This window comes from Mya arenaria, chromosome 12, assembly GCF_026914265.1.
Source record: "Mya arenaria isolate MELC-2E11 chromosome 12, ASM2691426v1".
NCBI lineage: Eukaryota > Metazoa > Mollusca > Bivalvia > Myida > Myidae > Mya > Mya arenaria.
Window position 1 is genome coordinate 30,149,073 of NC_069133.1, and position 16,463 is coordinate 30,165,535.

The 16,463-nt window shown below is 35.6% G+C and overlaps 1 protein-coding gene across 5 annotated transcripts in view; it reads left to right on the plus strand.

Moving 5' to 3' along the window:
- The window catches only part of LOC128211409 (tyramine receptor 1-like), a 314,491-nt gene extending 310,673 nt beyond the window's left edge, over positions 1-3,818 (plus strand). For all 5 annotated transcript variants that reach the window (XM_052916172.1, XM_052916173.1, XM_052916174.1 and 2 more), the window contains exon 3: positions 2,579-3,818. In XM_052916172.1, the coding sequence (XP_052772132.1) occupies positions 2,579-3,738 (1,160 nt within the window). In that variant the 3' untranslated portion in view covers positions 3,739-3,818. The remainder of the gene's footprint in view (positions 1-2,578) is intronic.
- The last annotated feature ends 12,645 nt before the right edge of the window (positions 3,819-16,463 follow it).

The window sequence follows — 16,463 nt, forward strand, 5'->3', positions numbered from 1 at the left end:
GTCCTTCACTACAGGAACAGTTTTTCACTTCTTCTTTAGTTAAGATAGTGTAACTAATCTTTTTGAACAGTTTTCAAAATTGCATCTGTAATTGGTTGATGCCAACAGAAACTAACATGAAGTTCAAATGGCAGTTGTCTTCCTCTATTTTAAGTCTGTTTTTCCTGAAAAATATATGACATTGAATTTAGATTTTGATGATAAGAAGCATGTTTAAAATACATAATTAAAGTCTTTTTTCTTTAAATAAGGCCATTTTAAAATTATTTTAACTCCAGATGATTATAAAATTGATGAGATTTTAAGCTGTTCGCATTGAAGTTTCACTATGCAGTTGAAACAAATTTCGCTAGTGTTCAAAATTGTAGGTATAGGACGATTCACATAAGCCTCAAAGTAAGAGTAAACAAATTACAGTCGACTGTCAAGTTCTTTCATATGTCATATGACAGTTAAGAGGCATTGCTCTTGTAGTAGAATGGCTTTATGTTTGAGAGAAATGGGTCCTCCCGGGAAAAACAATCAATGCATGACTTTGTATACTACTACACTCACTTCTGTCAAATATATAGTTAGTTCCATTGAGATTCACTATGACGCTCTCATGACAAGAAAAAAAAATCATGAGCTTTAAAATTATCTTAACTAAAACCCTTACCAGTTACTCTAGTGTCATGAACAAGTGAACACCTGCAGACATTGTACAGGACATGTTGGTGGGTTGGGGCTCTGTGGGGTGGCAAAGTGATCAGGGGTCAGGCATACCGGTAACGGGGAAGGTTGACATCCTCACTTTCGTCACATAGCTGAGTAACTGCCTAACTGGTTGTGTATTACTTGTTTCCATTGAGTCTAAAATGGACAATTATTTTTGTGAATGTCATAAACAATTAAAAGTAAGACATGTTTTCTTCACCCAATCACCCAAGAACATTAAATGAATGCAGTCACATGAAATAAATTCTAAAATGTCACATATTTTCACGACTTCTTTAAATTGTCTCTTTTCCGATCAAATGAAAGTATTACACAAGTAAAACCATTTCAAAGTGAAGAAGCGAAACTACAATAAGTGTTTATGATTTTTTTGTATGAAAATAATATAATTTATAATTAGAAAATTCAAACTGACGATTGACATGCTCTTTCCAGGAATTACAGTCACTTTCTATTGTCATTGAATATAGTTGTACATTAAGTAAGGAGTCAAAACAATTTAGTTCAACAATAATGTACAAGTGATAGGTAAAACCTCACCAGTTTGCCATCGTGGTCAAATGACCTACACAAAAATTGAAAGTTATCCATTATCGTCTGCAGAAATGTACTTCCGGTTCAATTCAAAATGGAGGCTTAATGTTGTCATTCAGCTGTGTTTGCAATTTTTGTCAGTGATGACGACAACTAATGGACTTTAAATTGCTCTAGAGGATAGAAATCACATATATTTATTATCTTACCAACTATCAGCCCATGTGTTACATTTTCACGCTGTCTAATAGTGGAGATTAAAAACTACTGTTTGACACATTGACGTCATCGCAAACCAACGACTCCAGACATTTGCTTAAACAAAAGATAACATAATTGTGAAGTTTAAAAATCATATAAACAACAATGAAAGCATATCAATTAAATATGTACAGCATGGTCAATAAAACAGAAGTTGTATGTGAAAACTATTTCTTAACCGATTCAAAAAATATTTCAGAACCAGTTGTTTGGGTGCATAAGAAATTCTTCTTTTGTTTTCCAACACCTTGTTAAGAATATTTCTTAAGCCATAAGTCACAAATCACTGATCATCTGTATATAAAGTTGATGAAAAAGAAAGATAAAAACATGCCACATATCCCTCTCAATCCTTCGTGTACCCAAGCCGGGGGGGGGGGGGCGTGGTTACAATTGTCTGACCTGTGCATTAACAACTAGAAAAGATATGTTTAAATGCAATCTTGGAACTAAAACTGCTTATTTCCCACACGCTTCAAGAGGGCCAACCACCCTATGCCTATCAACAGAGTACCTCCCTTAGGTGCCAAGGGGCCTACTGTGTCCCCCCCCATTGACCCATAGAATAGCATGTGTTAATTATGTAACCAGAATCCAAACTAACCCGTATATCTTATCATACATTAAGCACTTAACCTGATTTAATTTCATTCATTATCTTAATTTTCTTAATCCAGTCCACTGGAAATCCAGTGGTATACAACTGAAATAAATTTGACAAGTGGCATACCACTACTGATTATTGGTTACCAGTGGAATACCAGTGTTATTACTGTTTACCACTGAAATGCATTTGTATTCCACTGGTATTATGTGATATTTCATTGGAATACCAGTGTATTTATATATTCCACTGGAATACCAGTGTATTTATATATACCACTGGAGTACAGTGGTATTCCACTGGTATTCCACTGACATTTTTACTGGGGTCCGGGATATATATACTTAATCCAATTGAAGGATTCCAAACCCTCTAATTTTTTACTCAATTAGTTGGCCCTTTGATGAATATACAATGTACTTGTAATCAACTTGTCTTAACAAAAGAACATATTTTTTTCAGGTTTGCCCTTTCGCTTTATGGAAAATGGGCAGCTCTGTAATTCTGATAGTAGTGGGAGGCCTTCACCAAACAGTAGCTCATGTCAAGAATTGTTTAAAACAAACAAAGTACCAAATACAGACACTAACAAATCTCAAACAGAGCATGTTATATACAATGATTTACAGGAGTTTGTGAGAAAAGAACTAGAAGCTGATCTGGAATGTTCTCATGGTGGTAATGCTGAGGCAATTGTAAATGACACTGTGATTGCTGATATTGAAGATGTCTCAACAGATGATTATGAAACAGAAACTTTGATAGCCGAAAAGACAAATACATTTATTGAAGATAACCCCGAACCTCAAAAGGTAAGCAGTGAGACACAAAAATGCAAAGAGAAAGGAGGACCTTATTCATGCAAGGAATGTGGACATGATTTTAAATACTTTGGAGCTTTCAACACTCATAAGAAGAATGGAAAGTGTGTGTTTACTTGCGAGTTCTGTAAAAAGGAGTTCTATTCCAGAAATTATTCTAGTTATTTGACTCATTTGAAATATCATAAAAAAAAAAAACTTCATCAATGCAGCATCTGTGATAAATCATTTGTTGAACTTCATAAACTTAAGCTACATATGGAAATTCATGAGGGTACTGGAAAACATCAGTGTAATATTTGTGGAAAGAAGTATAATCAGTCTTCCAATCTCTTGAACCACAATCATACTTCTCATGGAAATAGACGAAAATTTGCAATTCACAAGTGCCCAATTTGCAGTGCCATTCTGAGTAATGCTGGTAACCTTAAAGGTCATATTTCGGTTGTTCATTGTGGGGAAAGACCCCTTACTTGTGAAAAATGTGGAAAGACCTTTAAGACAAAGAAGGTACTTAGTGTTCATCTTAAAGTCCATGAAGAGATCTATCCATTTGCCTGTGAGGTTCAGGGGTGTGGGAAGGCCTTTAAAATGGAGGGATATCTCCAAGAGCACTTAAAGAGACATAGAAATGAGAGGACATATTTTTGTGACAAATGTGGAAAAGGATTCTACAGAAATAAAGAGCTCGCTATGCATTATAGAATTCATACTGGTGATAAGCCCTGTGTGTGTCAAATATGCAATTACAAATGTGCATTACCAGGGAATCTTTTGAAACACATGGGAATTCATAAATAGTATGTCTTAAGACAATTGTGATTTATCTTTTACAAAAAAGTAAGATTTTCTAAAAAAAAAAAAAAAAAATATTATTATTATTTTTCATTTATATATGTGTTATAAGTTTCAGCTCTTATGACCATGATGTGGTCAAAGGTGAGCTTATTTTACCGCCTTTTTGTCTGTCGTCTATCTGACAGGGTACTAAGAATATTATCTCAAGATCTCGGCCAAGTTAATATGGGCCAAATCTGACCAGATTATCAAAAAATGCCGAATTCAACTTTGTTACAAGTCTGCCAACTTAATTTCTTCGCCAATCCTGATCATATTTAAAACGAAAATTATATGACCATAAGATCTATGCCAAGTTTGATTATAGCCAGTACGTTATTGCCCTTGTTTTATCAAAAATGCCATGTTTATTAATGTTACCAATCAAGCCCTTTTATTTCTGCAATCCTATCATCCTTGAACTATCATATCTCAATTACAGGCCACATCACGTAGTATGTTCGTCCATGCGTCCGTGCGTCTGTAAACAATTGGTTGTGAACACGATACAGTCTTCATTTTTGATTGTATCTCGATGACACTTGAACAGTATTTAGATATCCATTAGAGCTCGGTTCCTTTCGAAAACCAGCCAGATCTGACCATGCATGCCTAGATTATGGGCCTTGAAAGTATTAAAATATCAGTTCGTCTGTAAACAATTGCTTGTGAACATGAAACAGTCTTCAGTTTTGATTCTATCTCGATGAAACTTGTACAGTATTTAGATATTCATTAGAACTTGGTTCCTATTGAAAACCAGCCAGATCTGCCCATGCATGCCTGGATTATTGGTCTTGAAAGTATAAAAAAATGCTATTTTAAGCTAAGTCTATTTTTAGCCAAGTCTACATGAGCGAAGTCTATTTTAGCCAAGTTTACATGTAAAGTCACAATTGCTTGTGAAGGTTTGTTCAAATTATGCCCCTGGGGTCATTACTGGTCATTACCAGTGCGGCAAATGCAAACGACCTCGGCGGAGGCCCAGGGAAGAGTTATCTTTTCTTTGTAAGGGACGGACTCCCCCCCCCCTTAAATTGGGAAATATTAAAAACCTTTTTGTCTTAAACCACTATGCAAATCCTTGCTATTTTGAACAAGGCTTTATTTAGTAGTCCACTACCATGGTTGTTCAAATTATGCCCCTTGGGTCAATACTGGCACTGCCCTTGGTGTCACAATTTTCCTTATTTTACTTATTTAAGAAATATTTTCAAAATCTTCTTGTTTCAAACCACAAGGCCCATACCTTTGATATTTGTTGTGGAGCATCATATGATGCAATTGAAAACATTTGAAATAATGCCCCTTGGGCAAAAGCTGGCCCCACCCCTTTTGACTTATTTATTAATTTTTAAAGCTACAGTATTGAAATTTTGACCATGTGAACAGTTTTGCAAACAAGCATAAATGTTGTCCTCGGATGTCCTTGACTTTGACCTTTGACCGACTTTATTTTTAAAGCTACAGAAATGAAATTTTGACGATGAGTACAGTTTTGAAAGCAAATATTTTTTACCCTCAGATTACCTTTACTTGGCACATATTAAAATAGTTCATGCAACTAATCTGCTTACAACACTTCCTGTCCTCAGATGTTGAACGTGCAGCGTTTTCAGCTAACCAAACACTAAAAGTGAACTATATATCTATTGCCTATTTCTCAAACGTACATGCTCTGGATTGAAAATGACCACAAGAGCCATGCCAGTAGAGCATAGGCCCTTTTGGGCCTCTTGTTTACACCAATGCTTCTAAATAATTGGTCAAATGATTTTCTTGATACAATCTTGGCCATTTTGAATATGATGATTAAAGGTCAAATTTGGGAAAAACCTTGTTTACACAATGAGACCACAATTATAGAGAGATGCTTTTAAAAATGGTCAGAAATGCTGAAATGATAGTTAATATATAGTCTTCCAGAAATATACATCAATGTTCGGATATGTGTCATGCCGGGTCATATAGTCTTGCGGAAATATACATCAAGGTTCGGATATGTGTCATGCCGGGTCAGATAGCCTTGCGTAAATATACATCAAGGTTTGGATATGTGTTATGCCTGGTCAGAAAGCCTTGCGGAAATATACATCAAGGTTTGGATATGTGTTATGCCGGGTCAGAAAGCCTTGCGGAAATATACATCAAGGTTTGGATATGTGTTATGCCGGGTCAGATAGCCTTGCGGAAATATACATCAAGGTTTGGATATGTTTCATGCCGGGTCAGATAGCCTTGCGGAAATATACATCAAGGTTTGGATATGTTTCATGCCGGGTCAGATAGCCTTGCGGAAATATACATCAAGGTTTGGATATGTGTTATGCCGGGTCAGATAGCCTTGCGGAAATATACATCAAGGTTTGGATATGTTTCATGCCGGGTCAGATAGCCTTGCGGAAGTATACATCAATGTTCGGATATGTGTTATGCCTGGTCAGATAGCCTTGCGGAAATATACATCAAGGTTTGGATATGTGTTATGCCTGGTCAGAAAGCCTTGCGGAAATATACATCAAGGTTTGGATATGTGTTATGCCGGGTCAGAAAGCCTTGCGGAAATATACATCAAGGTTTGGATATGTGTCATGCCGGGTCAGATAGCCTTGCGGAAATATACATCAAGGTTTGGATATGTTTCATGCCTGGTCAGATAGCCTTGCGGAAATATACATCAAGGTTTGGATATGTGTTATGCCGGGTCTGATAGCCTTGCGGAAATATACATCAAGGTTTGGATATGTTTCATGCCGGGTCAGATAGCCTTGCGGAAATATACATCAAGGTTTGGATATGTTTCATGCCTGGTCAGATAGCCTTGCGGAAATATACATCAAGGTTTGAATATGTTTCATGCCTAGTCAGATAGCCTTGCGGAAATATACATCAAGGTTCGGATATGTGTCATGCGTGGTCAGATAGCCTTGCGGAAATATACATCAAGGTTTGGATATGTGTCATGCCGGGTCAGATAGCCTTGCGGAAATATACATCAAGGTTCGGATATGTGTCATGTCGGGTCAGATAGCCTTGCGGAAATATACATCAAGGTTTGGATATGTTTCATGCCGGGTCAGATAGCCTTGCGGAAGTATACATCAATGTTCGGATATGTTTCATGCCTGGTCAGATAGCCTTGCGGAAATATACATCAAGGTTTGGATATGTGTTATGCCTGGTCAGAAAGCCTTGCGGAAATATACATCAAGGTTTGGATATGTGTTATGCCGGGTCTGATAGCCTTGCGGAAATATACATCAAGGTTTGGATATGTTTCATGCCGGGTCAGATAGCCTTGCGGAAATATACATCAAGGTTTGGATATGTTTCATGCCTGGTCAGATAGCCTTGCGGAAATATACATCAAGGTTTGGATATGTGTTATGCCGGGTCTGATAGCCTTGCGGAAATATATGTTTATTGATAATTATGTTAATTGTTTATTATGGAGAAACATATACAGTAGGCATAACTCATTGAGTACAGTTTACAAATACAATGGTTAATACAAGTATATGGTTGACGATGAGTATTTTGTGCATGTACATGTAGTAAGATACAGCGCAGAGAGAGTAACTTGCAATAGAATAAATCATTAATTTAGGCAAAACTCAATGTGTAAGTTGTGTTGTTTTGAAAAAATAAGCAACATTTTGTCATCAAGCATTTGCTGCCTGAAATTAACTGTTATATAATTAGTAATATATGAGCATATATATGTATATGTATAAAGATATATATATATAGATGTATATGTATATATAAGCAAATGCTTGATGACAAAATGTTGCTTATTTTTTCAAAACAACATAACTTTCTGATTGCAATAAATCTTTGAACTTTATAACATTAGCCTTTGTACGGTAATATCTATTTATTAGTGTTTGTCTTAGTTCTATAAAACATTCACATTCGAACATAAAGTGAAATTCATCCTCTAAAGATTAAAACATAAATAGAGTCTTTCATTAAATGGACTAGGTGCAGGTTTGTTCCATTGTCCTGTTTCTATACAATGTCTAACACGTAATTTAGTTAATGATATTGTATGCTTTTCAATGTTAACAATATATATCTAAATATGGTTGAAATTTAAATTCAGCAAACAATCTATTGGTTAATTCTCTACTTGAACTGTGTGTATCTGCATTTCATTCTTGCTTATTTTGGTCACTTATTCTTTGTTCAGCATGATATGAAAACAAATTCACATTTCCTGCGGTCTGGAATAAGCAAGCATCGTGAAGTCCAAATCGTTGTAATATATTTCTAACATGCTTTGCCCAAGATGCCTTATTTGGATATATTTCTAAGTCATTTAACATCATACAAGTTTAGCATACTTTATATCCGATGTACAAATAATCTTAGTCAAATATCTAATGACATTGTACATAGTTCAATTTTTACATGGCGTCTTGCCCAATTCACCATAAACAAAGACATTTTGTTTCTGTAATTTGACTTGGGTTTTAAAATCTAAATCTAAGATATAATCTCTCTAAGACTGGTGCATTAGAATATCCCCAGATTTTACTACCATAACATATCACTATCGCCTTGGTCACGATATAATGACAATTTCCTTTTTGCTGTTGTTACGTTGTAATTTTCTTAACATGTTATGTTAAAATTGTCTTTTTTATGTCTCATGATATGTAGAATATATCTGTCGACTCAACTTATACAGACTTCCATCGCTTGATTTGACGCGTTTTCTAATTTCAACCTCCAAATAGCCAAAATGTGGCTAAAAACTGTCGTTACAACGTTTCATTTCAAAATTACCCCTTTTTTAACATAAAGAATAAAAAAATACTGGAAAATAATTGTATCAGATATCTTGAGCATTGAGTAAGCAATTTAGTCTTCTTTCTGTAGCTGGTTATTTCATTTAAATTGCATAAAAACTGACGGAGTACTACTAATATAACTGAACCCACCATTTCGTTACCAAAATCTGGCTTTTTTAATTCAGGGATACAAAATGGCCAAAATTTCTTAGCAATATGGTATTTTGTGAAAATATGACCCTCAATTGGAAGAACTACAACTCATTTATCAATAGCAATAAGAAATTTATACATAATAAATACATTACCAAATTTATTATACGCCTGAGTATGCACCCAAAAATACAGAAAATTTTGTCCCATCCGTAGACGCATGTTTTTCCCAGCAACACATGAAAGGCAAATTGACAAAGGGAGAAAAGAAAGTGATCCAAGAGAAACCAAAAAACAATAATAAATATGGAGAGAAAAGAAAATGAAATAGCTTGCCAAAAAGAAAGAAAGTACCAGACAATATCACAAACAAAACTAATGGAGAAAACCGGACTCCTAGACAGACACCGTGTAACAATAAGAATAGAGAAATGAAAGAAAATGAAAGCCTGAAAAAGAAGAAGAATGTGCTTAAAGATGCTTAAAGTACAGAATTGGACGATGGGGATAAAACTTAAAAAAATACAGTGAAAATAGTCTTTCAACAGACCAAGATACTACAAACATTGATCAAACAAAAACAGATGGTACAATAGACAACGATGATATTAACAGATCCAGAACAGCCACAAATTCAGCTGAAATATAAGTAATGAGATGTGTGAGCCTCCATTTAATTCAAGAAGCAAGAAGTACAAAATATAGAGCAATATCAAAAGGAAAAGAAAGTATGCCTACAACACCAAAGCGTAAAACAAGAGTGTAAGAAAAACTGATAGAGTATGTCACCAACGATAAGAAGAAATTTGGAAGAAAAGGGTGTTATTTTACCAAAGAGTGCTAGAAGAAATTTAAAGCTGAGCGAAACAGTCAATATGAACAACATTAAAAGAAGAATACAGGATGTGAAATTGAGTCATGGAGGGACTTCACAAGAAAAGAAGACAGAATACAACAATGTGTTGCAATGTGTGCTTGATAGGAATATAACCAAATACCATACTAGCTTTGGTAGTGGGATTGCTTCCTTCCTACAAGTTAGGCGACCAACAGGGAAAATAGACAACACCAATGAAAAGAAGTGGAAACTAAAACCAAGAAAGACAAGGAAAGATAGGCTGACTGCAGGAACTGTTATTTGTCAGTAGATGTGTCCGGAAAAGTACCGAATAAAAAAGATGTAAAGTTACTCAATGGAGAGAACATCCAATCTCAAGTAATGACAATGACCTTGGCCGAGGCATCTGAATTATTTATTTTCTGGAGTTCTTAAGTAGTTAAGAAAAGGTCATTGACAAAATGTCATTTATACATATGATTCAGAACAGTTTCTCAGTTTTGGAGTATATATATATCAGTTATCAGGGCTTTTTCTGCCCATTTTTGGAAAAAGGATCCTAGACATTTTGGGAAAATTTGCGTCACAATTATGCCTAAATTGGGAAAATTTACAGTTAAAATAACAAGCTTTTCAGTCACCTGCAAATGAGGAAATTATTAATTATAAGTTTATTTTCCCTTTCAAAAGCCATAAAACAGCTGAAATCTTAATTCTTGGGTGTAAATATTTATTGCAATGAATCATGACAGATACTAATTTTTCATTTCAAATGATCTCTGAATGTGATGAAAATCAATGATTTCTGAATTCAGTTATCCCCAAAACTTTACATCACCTAATTTTAGGATGTTGAATGAACCGGTACAGGTAAAAACACTGTTTTACTTTTGATTGGGATTTTTTTCTGAAGATTGGAAAAAAATATCATATATTTTGCTTTAGGAATGGGTCTGATAGTCGGACCCGTGGGTACTATATAAAATGCCCTGGTTATTGTTAATTAAACATGTTTCTAAGTTAAAATTTCCTTGAAACATTGAAGTAGTTAGTAACTGGATACAGTATAAGTATTGTGGATACCATCAGGGAATATCTTATGCCTGCAGCTTGGTATTACATTAAATAGTTTTATGTCCCATCCGTAGACACTTACAACACATGGTACATTTACATCGTGTCTATTTCTTACAACTGAACTAGTGAAAAATCTTACATTTGGTGTTCAATGAGGAATTTAAAACATATACTGATTGACACCATTATAATTCAATGAATTTTCACCTTTGAAAGTTGCAACTTAAAACTGAACTTAAAAGGTCCGATTATCAAATTACAATTACATTGTAAAAGGTTGTCTTACTGAAATTTAGAAATATTAAATACCTTGTACTTCATTTATGTGTTCTGTTAGCATTTTTGCAACAAGAGATGTTTATACTAGGTTTGTAACTGAACTTGAAGTTCATATGTAAATATATAGTGTGCCTTTTGTCCCATCCGTAGACACTTCGGACCAGATACAGAAAGTGATCTAAAAAAATTATTCATCAAGATAATGCTGAAAAATTGGTATGGCCTTGTTTGTTTTTGATTCTGGTGTTAGAAAAAATCACTTTTATTTGCTTCCTTGGGCTTCTAAAAATGTTAGATCATTTACAAGCAGTCAAATTCAAAATAATATCATGACATTTATGGTTAAATCTCATTTATTTCTACTAAGAAGGAATAAAGTCAATTATTTTGCCCATAACTGTTTATTTGGCACCTATGCAACAAGTCTGGCTAAAAAAAAACATTATAAATGAGTTCTGTCACATTATCAAAAGCATTTAAATATACATCACAAAAGTATTGTTTTTCAGTATTCCTTGATACATAAACCTCCCTGAAAAAAAAACTGGAGCTCGAACCTAATGATTTTATTCGAATTATTATAACACCATGACCCTACTGTTATGGAACGTATGTAATTTGGCTATTTGAAAACTTTGATTTTTTACCCTTTGTGAAACACTTTTTGTCATTATATCGTGACCAAGGCGTATGTCAATAAGTTTATCAAATAAATCTAACCTGTGACTTACAGAGATGTATGGAAATTTAACAAGATATGACTTCATCATGTATAATACTATAAGTTCTCTTATTTGAACTTGCAGTAATGTTTTACTATTCAATTTATCGCAAGCTTTTTTCACATTCATAAAAAGATGTCTGACACTGTGACACACGAGGGAGTCCCTTAAAACTTACATTTAAGATGTGACCAAAGATTACATTTCATTGTTATGTTATACCGATGTATGCAAGGGGAATATTCCCTATTATGTAATATCATCTATAATATGAACACCTTTAACAATATTGGGCTTTTTTGGCATAGGCCTGACTTATTTAAAGCATAACCAATATCTTTGTCGTCGTCGTCCGTCGTCCATCTATGTATAGTCATATTGCATATGCTCCAGAGTCTTCACCATCACATTCACGTACAGTCATATTGGAAATGTTTTAGCGTCCTCATCACCACAATATTACAGTCATATTGTAAATGCTCCAGAATCCTAATCAACACAACCATGTACAGTCATACTGTATAGACTCTGGAGTCCTAATAGCCACAACTATGTACAGTCATATTGTTTATGCTCCAGAGTCCTAATAATCACATCCATATACAGTCATATTGTATATGCTCCAGATTCCCAATCACCACATCCATGTACAGTCATATTGAATATGCTCCAGAGTCCTCATCACTACAGCTTTGTACAGTCATAGTGTAAATACTCCAGAGTCCTCATCACCTCAACTATGTTCAGTCATATTGTAAATGCTCCGGGGTCTTCATCACCACATCCATGTTCAGTTATATTGTATATGCTCCAGAGTCCTCATCACGACATCCATGTACAGTCATATTGGATATGCTCCAGAGTCCCCATCACCACAGCTATGTACAGTCATTCTGCATATGCTCCTGAGTCAACATCACCACAACCATGTACAGTCATATTTTATATGTTCCGGAGTCCTCATCACCACATCCCTGGACAGTCATATTGTATATGCTCTGAAGTCCTCATCACCACATTCGTGTACAGTCATGTTGTATATGCTCTAGAGTCCTCATCACCACATTCGTGTACAGTCATATTGTATATGCTCTAGAGTCCTCATCACCACATCCATGTACAGTCATATTGTATATGCTCCCTAGTCCCCATCACCACATCCATGTACAGTCATATTGTATGTGCTCCCTAGTCCCCATCACCACATCCATGTACAGTCATATTGTATATGCTCCCTAGTCCTCATCACCACATCCATGTACAGCCATGTTGTATATGCTCTAGAGTCCTCATCACCACATCCATGGACAGTCATATTGTATATGCTCTTGAGTCCTCATCACCACATTCATATATAGTCATATTGTATATGCTCTAGAGTCCTCATCACCACATTCATATATATAGTCATAGTGTATATATGCTCTAGAGTCCTCATCACCACATTCATATACAGCCATGTTGTATATGCTCTAGAGTCCTCATCACCACATTCATGTACAGCCATGTTGTATATGCTCTAGAGTCCTCATCACCACATCCATGTACAGCCATGTTGTATATGCTCTAGAGTCCTCATCACCACATTCATATACAGTCATATTGTATATGCTCTAGAGTCATCATCACCACATTCATGTACAGCCATGTTGTATATGCTCTAGAGTCCTCATCACCACATCCATGGACAGTCATATTGTATATGCTCTAGAGTCCTCATCACCACATTCATATATAGTCATATTGTATATGCTCTAGAGTCCTCATCACCACATTCATATATAGTCATAGTGTATATGCTCTAGAGTCCTCATCACCACATTCATATATAGTCATATTGTATATATGCTCTAGAGTCCTCATCACCACATTCATATATAGTCATATTGTATATATGCTCTAGAGTCCTCATCACCACATTCATATATAGTCATATTGTATATATGCTCTAGAGTCCTCATCACCACATTCATATATAGTCATATTGTTTATGCTCTAGAGTCCTCATCACCACATCCATGTACAGCCATGTTGTATATGCTCTAGAGTCCTCATCACCACATTCATATATAGTCATATTGTGTATGCTCTAGAGTCCTCATCACCACATCCATGTACAGCCATGTTGTATATGCTCTAGAGTCCTCATCACCACATTCATATATAGTCATATTGTGTATATGCTCTAGAGTCCTCATCACCACATTCATATATAGTCATATTGTATATATGCTCTAGAGTCCTCATCACCACATTCATGTACAGCCATGTTGTATATGCTCTAGAGTCCTCATCACCACATTCATATATAGTCATATTGTATATGCTCTAGAGTCCTCATCACCACATTCATATATAGTCATATTGTATATGCTCTAGAGTCCTCATCACCACATTCATATATAGTCATATTGTACATATGCTCTAGAGTCCTCATCACCACATTCATATATAGTCATATTGTTTATGCTCTAGAGTCCTCATCACCACATTCATATATAGTCATAGTGTATATATGCTCTTGAGTCCTCATCACCACATTCATGTACAGCCATGTTGTATATGCTCTAGAGTCCTCATCACCACATTCATATATAGTCATATTGTGTATGCTCTAGAGTCCTAATCACCACATTCATATATAGTCATAGTGTATATGCTATAGAGTCCTCATCACCACATTCATATATAGTCATAGTGTATATGCTATAGAGTCCTCATCACCACATTCATATATAGTCATATTGTATATACGCTCTAGAGTCCTCATCACCACATCCATGGACAGTCATATTGTATATGCTAGAGTCCTAATAACCACAACTATGTGCAGTTATATTGTATATACTCCAGAGTCCTAATAACCACCACCATGTTTAGTCATATTATATATGCTCCAGAGTTCCCATCACCACGACCATGTGCAGTCATGTTGTATATGCTCTAGAGTTCTCATCACCACAACCATGTTCAGTCATATTGTATATGCTCCCTAGTCCCCATCACCACATCCACGTACAGTCATATTGGATATGATCCCCATCACCACAACCATGTACAGTCATATTGTATATGCTCCCTAGTCCTCATCACCACATCCACGTACAGTCATGTTGGATATGATCCCCATCACCACAACCATGTACAGTCATATTATATGTGCTCCAAAGTCCACATTACCACATCCATGTACAGTCATTCTGTATAATTTTGATCCCCATCAATACGGTATATGCTCCAGAGTCTTCATCACCTAAACCATGTACAGTCATATTGTATATGATCCAGAGTCCTCATCACCACATCCATGTATAGTCATATTGTACATGCTCTAGAGTCCTCATCACCACATTCATATATAGTCATATTGTATATGCTCCAGAGTCCTCATCACCACATTCATATATAGTCATATTGTATATACTCTAGAGTCCTCATCACCACATCCATGTACAGTCATTCTGTATATGATCCCCATCAATACGGTATATGCTCCAGAGTCTTCATCACCTAATCCATGTACAGTCATATTGAATATGCTGTAGAGTCCTCATCAACACATTAATATACAGTCATATTGTATATGCTCTAGAGTCCTCATCACCACATTCATGTACAGCCATGTTGTATATGCTCTAGAGTCCTCATCACCACATCCATGGACAGCCATGTTGTATATGCTCTAGAGTCCTCATCACCACATTCATATACAGTCATATTGTATATGCTCTAGAGTCCTCATCACCACATTCATATACAGTCATATTGTATATGCTCTAGAGTCCTCATCACCACATCCATGTACAGTCATATTGTATATGCTCTAGAGTCCTCATCACCACATCCATGTACAGTCATTCTGTATATGATCCCCATCAATACGGTATATGCTCCAGAGTCTTCATCACCTAAACCATGTACAGTCATATTGTATATGCTCTAGAGTCCTCATCACCACATTCATATATAGTCATATTGTATATGCTCTAGAGTCCTCATCACCACATTCATATACAGTCATATTGTATATGCTCTAGAGTCCTCATCACCACATCCATGTACAGTCATATTGTATATGCTCTAGAGTCCTCATCACCACATTCATATATAGTCATATTGTATATGCTCTAGAGTCCTCATCACCACATTCATATACAGTCATATTGTATATGCTCTAGAGTCCTCATCACCACATCCATGTACAGTCATTCTGTATATGATCCCCATCAATACGGTATATGCTCCAGAGTCTTCATCACCTAAACCATTTACAGTCATATTGTATATGCTCTAGAGTCCTCATCACCACATTCATATATAGTCATATTGTATATGCTCTAGAGTCCTCATCACCACATTCATATACAGTCATATTGTATATGCTCTAGAGTCCTCATCACCACATCCATGTACAGTCATATTGTATATGCTCTAGAGTCCTCATCACCACATTCATATATAGTCATATTGTATATGCTCTAGAGTCCTCATCACCACATTCATTTACAGTCATATTGTATATGCTCTAGAGTCCTCATCACCACATCCATGTACAGTCATATTGTATATGCTCTAGAGTCCTCATCACCACATTCATATATAGTCATATTGTAGATGCTCTAAAGTCCTCATCACCACATTCATATATAGTCATATTGTATATGCTTTAGAGTCCTCATCACCACACTCATATATAGTCATATTGTATATGCTCTAGAGTCCTCATCACCACATTCATATATAGTCATATTGTTTATGCTCTAGAGTCCTCATCACCACATTTATATATAGTCATATTGTATATGCTTTAGAGTCCTCATCACC